Raw genomic sequence first — 7,234 nt, 5'->3', positions numbered from 1 at the left:
TACATATATAGCTTATATCGGAATCTAGAGTAGTTATGTTGTGCTCTGTTTTGATTATTAATTGTTGTAGATAGCCAGTTGGTGTTAGGTTTTATTTATAAGTACAATGTACTTACTGCTTCTATTTTTTTTTTTTACACGTTAGATGTACATATTTCTGCATTGATGTATGAGATGTAATTTACACCTCATTTCCAACAATACAGCAGTGCTTCCAAATCATTTTAACAAAAAAAGTGATATTTCATCATGTTTAAGCAATTAAATGCATTTTAGATTTTTTTCACCCCTATAATTTTATGCCTTCATAAGGCATAGTATTGTTATAACTTAAAACCAGTCTATTATGAATATAATGCAAAGAATTAATTTTATACAAAGTATATATTTAAGAAATAAGGTATCATTTTTAAACATCTATCGGGATATAAATATGGGTTGGTCACGAGATCAAATTCCATAAAGCCCGAAGGGCTTTATGGTAAATTTGATCGCGTACCAACCCGTATTTATATCCCGAAAGATGTTTTAAAATGATACCTTATTACTTATATTTACATTTGTGACTTATTCATATTATATAGTAGCCTGATTATAACCTTCAACGCGTGAAATGTTTTATTTTTTCAAACTCAACAGCACGAGTTTGATCTATTGATTGTGCGTCGACCCTTTATGATGTCACTGAGAAATTACATCGAACGTTTCTGACGCGAGGAACCCATGTTTATACGGATATAGATACGCATTGCTTTTAATAGTGTTATATAAAAGAAAACATTTGCAAATGTAAATATATGTACATAAAACCATCGTATTTTGAATATACAATTTGGCTCCATACAAAGTATATATACATGTATGTACATAATGTACCTTTTGGGTACCCTTTTTGCCTATCCACTCATGTCACCTTAAATACATGTATGCTTTCAGAATCTATTCAGTTGTATCCCTCCATCTTCTGGCTTGTGTGTACATTAGTTTAACGTGTTTACATACATGTATGTATTTTATTCCACAAATTCACATTATTCTGCTGTGCTGATGGTTTTTATATGGCTTCAAACCTGGTGAATTTGAAGTTTTGTGAACCTTTTGCACTTGTTTAGATTACATAAGGACTATAAATAGACAAGATATACCGTAGTGCATACAAGACTCATTTTAAAAATTAAATACATGTTTATGACCATGAGACAGATATTTTTAACTTTAGTATGTCAAATCCCCAAATTGAGTTTTAGGATAATGAGGTTCGTCATCAGATACCCAGGGATGTTCTTGTCCTTTACTTATCACCCATTGGCAAACTTGCAGAAATACTGTCGTTTTTTTATGCAAATTCATTGATTATAGACAACCAATCAGAAAGTTTGAACTCTTCAATTTTGAAAATACATTTATAAGTTTGCTATTTATGGTAATTTTTTGTGACACTGTTAAAACATGCGAATTTTGTTTTAAAATAAAAAAAACATGTCGTGCATGTCACTGGCATTAAATCCCATTCAGGAATAATATAGGAGTTACTTTCTCAATCTGCTAAATGCACCGGTGAGTGGATTTGTTTACAATTGGTGTGTTGACTAGCATTTGTCATTGCTGAATACGTAACATAAAGTGTGATTCGTTGATAAGCCTTCACGATTCTGTGCAGCAGCCAATCAAATGACCTGTGCATATTAATTACATACAATATTTCGGTGAGTTTGCCAACAGGTGATGAGTAAAAGACGAAGTCAACCTTGGGTATCCGATGATGAATGAGGTTTTACTGTATGTATATATTTTGAAAATGAAAGATCATAATAGATTTTTATGTTAATTTCCATTAATTTTGCTTTATTCTGCAAAGTTTTCACATATTAGGAAATATGTTTTCCAGTTACAAAAAAATAGGCTTGTTAGGCTTTTAGGCTCATGTGAATAGGAATCTGCATCCAACAGATTTTGCATTTTGTTATTATTTTTGGCAATTTCAGAGTTTATATCCCTGCATTAATTTCCTTTACTATCTGTAGTTTGTGTTTCCATGCAGTCTTTTTTTGACTATTTTTGACTTCTTCCTTGATAGATCATTTTTTAACTATGCAAATGAGCCTCTTCATATAGTTTTAGGAGTACATATACTGGTAATTTTTGTTCAATTCATAATCCTTGAGCCACACTAGGAGTGAATAGTTAACCATACACATCACAAGAGAATAAAATAGTCATATACAGCAAAGTAAAAAATCAAATAACAGGTTTTAAGGCATGTAGAATCATTTTTGTGTGTATTTGTGGGGGGGGGGGTCATAATCTAACACTTACGGTTACAATCTGTGATACAAATGCTACCCGGTACCTTCATACATATAGTAGATTGATTTATGTATACATTCATGTTTGTTCTTCCATGACCCCCGGAGCTGATATAGAAAGAGGAACAAAAATACATTGTATGTTGTATATATTCTCAGAAAGAGCAATTTAACTCAAGTGGGCATTGTGATATGTTTTATTGCATGTAAAGGTTCAGCTTTTTTACGGGTATTCAGTGCTATAAAATTGCCAGCTTGATGTTCAATAGTTTGCACATTTTGAGATACTCTAAATTTTTAAACTGGTATTTTTTTTTAACTGTAAGAATTGTACAGTTCTCTTTGAATTTCTTTACATGTATAATCAATTCAAATAGTACTAATTATAAAAATTTTGAAATTATATCCAGTATGTTCCTTTGAATTATTTATGTTAAAAAGAAGGCAGATGAAACATTTTCACTGTGATTTATTGAATTGTCAATATCTGTATTAATTAACTTTATCAGTATTTTAGGAAATATTGTTATGCAAATATAAACTTATGCAGTATATGATTTTTTGTATTTTTACATTTAGTTGACCCTCGTTTGAAATCAACCATAATTGCAAATGTATGTTTCCAATACAAAATCTTTAGCTTTTAAATTTAGAAGTTAAGGATATCTGGAGGTCAAAAAAAAATCGGTAATGCAATATCGATTTTCGGCAATCTTTTTTTTTTTATTGAGAATCCCATAATCTCATTAAGTTTACTTGAAAAAAAACCTTTAAACTGTGATGTCGAGGTCATATTTGGATTATGATAAAATATATGTACTGTTGAATGGTAATATTCGTGGTACAATGTATATCCACATGTGGGGATTCAGAAATTCTTTCCCGGGGGGGTGTGTGTGTTCCACACCTATTTCTTGGGGGAGAGAGACAAGTCACTTTCCAACCCCACCCACACACCCTTTTGATATGTGCATGATCCACCAATATTTCAAACTTTGTTATAAAATATACGATCAAGGACACATGGATCCTGGTGGAAAGCCATACATTACGTATTTAGTGATATTCCCACTTGCCAGGTAAAATAATCTTTGATGATAAAGACACCCCCCCCTTTCCTGGACAATTTTCTTTTAAAAAATACTAACATTTTCAGATGGAGGTCAAGGGCATATGATGAGAATGCTATCTCATGCTGGTTCATCAACATACGAAATATCATATAATGTTATATGCGGAGAAAGGGAAAAAAGAGGCACTGGTCTGAACAAGATTGCGTACAAGAAGTAAAGATGTTTGACTCAAGGTCACGTACGACTGTGTAGTAGTATGAGATTATATTCATATATTCCACAGTTCTTTTCTGCTTTCCTTACAAACATCTGTCAATCCAACGCAAAGCACTGCCCGCTGCAGAAATGTAATCAGCCAAAATTTTTTTTTTCATAAAAGGGGAACTTTTTGTGGGTTCAACGGTGCACTCGGGGAGTCATTCTTTTTTACACAGACGAATAATGAATTTTTTTTTTGTTTCAAAAATATTTTGAAAGAACTTCTCCCTTTCCAAAACGCCTTTGCTATAATGCATCGATCAGGATACACGTCGATAATATTACATGTATATTGGACGTCACAGATGTGGGAGAAGACACCATGGTCGAGAATGTTTGTAGGAACTTCCGTTTTGTACCCAACAAGACACAAAGTTATGATAAATAACTCCCGAGGGCTTATATAGGTATTTGTGTATGTATGTATGTATGTTGTACATGGATAAACATACTTATATTAATCAACGGAAAGGTATATCATGCAGGTAACAAAATATTTTTCTTTTTTTCCCTCATCATCCTTAGTGTACTAAAATTTAAATCACGAAATACTTATCAAATAAAACACTATGAAAGTTACATTTGGTGTATTAGGTGCATTATTAAGTGTAACTCTTTCACTTCTAAACATATGGGATGCTTTGAATTGAATCTTTGGTATGTGTCCCAGATTTTTTTTTTTTAGAAGGCGCATACTTCACATATATACATATATCTACATACATGTGAGTTACAAAGAACGGCGGCAAGAGCTATAAAGACTGATTGATGGGTCAGTTCTTGTTTCACTGGCTTGAGCCCCACATAAAAGTTTTAAAATGTTTCACTCATCATCTATCTCTTTTTTTTTTAAAATATATCAATCAAATATTATTTAGTTATTAGTGTGTAGACTAGTGTAAAACTTTACCATGTTTTAATTTGCAGAAAATGAAATGAAGCGAAGAAGAATTTTCATTGTCCTTATGGCTTTGGCTGTATACGTTGCTGGTAAGAACTGTGCTTTCGGCCTAATGAAGGTTAAAGTTTTTACAAATATAGGTCAACTCAAGAGGTGTCAAGAGGTAAAAAATATCAGTACCCAAAGGAAGATCTTGTCACAAGGAATACTCGTGATTATATGATAGTCCTAGCACCAACCGTTCAAAAGTTATGGCCAAGTTTAAAGTTTTTTCAAAAGTAGGTCAAACTCCAAGGGCAAGGTCAAAAGTGTTGGTACCCAAAGAAAGGTCTGGTCACACGTACATAATACACGTGAAATATAAAAGCCCTAGCCAACCGTTCAAAAGTTATGGTCAAGGTTCAAGTTTGGTAAAATTTTTGCAAAAGTTGGTCAAACTTCAAGGTCAAGAGGTCAAATATGTTAATACCCAAAGAAATGTACATGTAAAGTAAAAGCCCTAGCACCAACCATTCAATAGTTATGAGCAAGGTTAAAGTTTTTGCGGACAAACAAACAACAGGACGGACAGACCAAAAACTATATGCACCCAAATTTTCAATTACGGGAACATAAAAAAGTTACATTCACCCTATTGAATGTTTCAGATTATGTGTGTATGTTTAGATTTAGTATTTGTACTGTAAAATGCATCTGCTATATATAATAGATGCTGGAAGAAGAAAGCGAGACTTAAACCAGTTTAGTCGGATGATCTACTTGACAACTGGTCGTGACCCATTTGACCTTAGTGACTACGGAAACTGGTGTGGTCTAGGCGGAAACGGAAGTGTGGTGGATGCAATTGATGAGTATGGGCTAATTTTTCCTGTAGAAGAGAAGGGCATCCCTGTAGAAGAGAAGGGCATCAGGAATAGATAATTTTTAGATCACATGGCGGAGAGGGCCAAGTGAGCTCATGGCATCACTTGTACTTGGCCTCCGACGTCATCGTAAACTTAAAAAAAAATTCTCTATTTTTCTGAGATGGAAATGTCCTCTATATAAAACGATTCACTTTTCATTTTGATCCAATAAAAAAGTTACTGTTAATAGAACATTGGAGATGGGTTGGGGATGACATGCATTTTTTTGTTAATAACTCAGAAAAAAGCAGAAAGGCAAAATCTGGCAGAATGAAAATAAGGATGGCAAGATCTAGGCACTTAAAAGAAATTTTTATATTAAAATCTTTGCAATCTTTACACCCTATTGGTGTTATGAGCTTAGAAATGTCAAATTCTCTGATCTGAATTAAGTTTCAGGGAAATTTTTTTAAAAATCTTTTCTGCTACATAAAACTTCCTGGAATCTTTTTTTTTTCTCTGAAACTTCTAGTATTAACGTGTGGTATGTTCTCTTCAATTCGTCAAACGATCCACTTTTCATTTCGATCCAATAAAAAACGGGTAACAAGCATGCTAATTTTTTATTGTTATTTTTATTTTCATGTATTTATTTATTTAATTTATTTAATTTTTTAATTTTTTATTTATTTATTTTTTTGCGAATAACCCAGAAATAAAAGCTTACTATAGTATAGGCAATATCTGACAAAACCCAGATTTTCTTTTGCAGCCAGGTGAGCAAATCTGGTTTGTGGGAGCCTTTTGTTGTTACCTCGAATAAGATAAATATGATTCTTATAAATAATAATAAAAGTCAATCATAAGATTTATATTACCTTTTCCACGTCAAATTAGACTGTACATGCTTTCTGCATAGGCATCGGAACCGGGGGGGGGGGGCTAGGGGAGGCGGGCTTAGCCCCCCCCCTAATTTTTTTTGCAAAGATAGACATAATATAGGCATTGAAAATTGGGGCTTACCTTTTTTCGTTGGTTTAGCCCCCCCCCCCCCCACTTTCAATTAGCCACCCCACTTTCAATTTGCTTCCGACGCCTATGCTCTGTGAGATAAAAACTTAATAAAATTGCCCCGAAAATTCAAAAGTAATATTCGGTAGTTTCTGAAATGTTTCAGGTCTTGTATTTTGTAGGTGTTGTTTCCACCACGATAACTGTTATGATGAAATTATAGCCGATCCTCTGTGTGGGAATGTGTATACATTAAAATACAAGTCTGAAATCAAAAAAGGGACAGTCGAATGTAGTAAGTGGTTAAAATAACCTTTGATTCAATAAAATACTTATTCTTAATTGTAGGTGTTATGTTTCAGTTTCAGTTTATTTTATTCTTTAAGCCAAAGGCTCATCAGATTTTATACAGAATATCAAGCATACAAAAATGAGGCATTAGATATTCTATTTTGTTGAACGAAAACCCTTGAATTAGATTAATCACTTTAGAATTGTGCATAACATACGACAATGTTCCTAAAGCTGCTGATCATTCCTGACATTGAATACATTACTACGGATAAGTCTCAATTCAGCTTAATTTCATGTGCATACATTCTCATTGCCATATTCATTGCTTTGTTTGGTAAAATATGAGCAAGTACGAATACTACATGAATATGTAAACTCGTCTACTGTCTATTTACAGACGACGACCGTCCTTGCCACAAAGCTCTGTGTGACTGTGACAGAACGGCGTCCTTCTGTTTCCATGACAACCGAGCAGCCTACGACAAGGCTCACAAAGGCGTGTTCGCAAAAATCATGTCAAAGTTAACGAAAAGATTCTATGAATAA

The 7,234-nt window shown here is 33.3% G+C and overlaps 1 protein-coding gene across 1 annotated transcript; it reads left to right on the top strand.

The window, feature by feature from the left end:
* The first annotated feature begins 4,543 nt into the window (after positions 1–4,543).
* LOC133171921 (acidic phospholipase A2 Cc1-PLA2-like) lies at positions 4,544–7,234 on the top strand. The gene is made up of 4 exons (XM_061306715.1): positions 4,544–4,627; positions 5,248–5,389; positions 6,577–6,689; positions 7,086–7,234. The coding sequence occupies exons 1-4, from the start codon at positions 4,573–4,575 to the stop codon at positions 7,232–7,234; spliced, it is 459 nt and encodes a 152-aa protein (XP_061162699.1). The 5' UTR covers positions 4,544–4,572.

Source organism: Saccostrea echinata, unplaced genomic scaffold (genome assembly GCF_033153115.1).
Source record: "Saccostrea echinata isolate AGI-Se365-2 ecotype Australia unplaced genomic scaffold, CSIRO_AGI_Sech_v1 ptg000054l, whole genome shotgun sequence".
Taxonomy (NCBI): Eukaryota; Metazoa; Mollusca; class Bivalvia; order Ostreida; family Ostreidae; genus Saccostrea; species Saccostrea echinata.
The sequence above is the reverse complement of the archived record's forward strand: the minus strand, read 5'-3'. Positions and strand labels throughout refer to the sequence as shown.

Coding starts and splice junctions, on each gene's coding strand:
- LOC133171921 (XM_061306715.1), top strand. CDS start 4,573: ATGAAGCGAAGAAGAATTTTCATTGTCCTTATGGCTTTGGCTGTATAC. Junction 4,628..5,247: donor TTTGGCTGTATACGTTGCTG/GTAAGAACTGTG, acceptor TATATATAATAG/ATGCTGGAAGAAGAAAGCGA. Junction 5,390..6,576: donor GTGGTGGATGCAATTGATGA/GTATGGGCTAAT, acceptor TGTATTTTGTAG/GTGTTGTTTCCACCACGATA.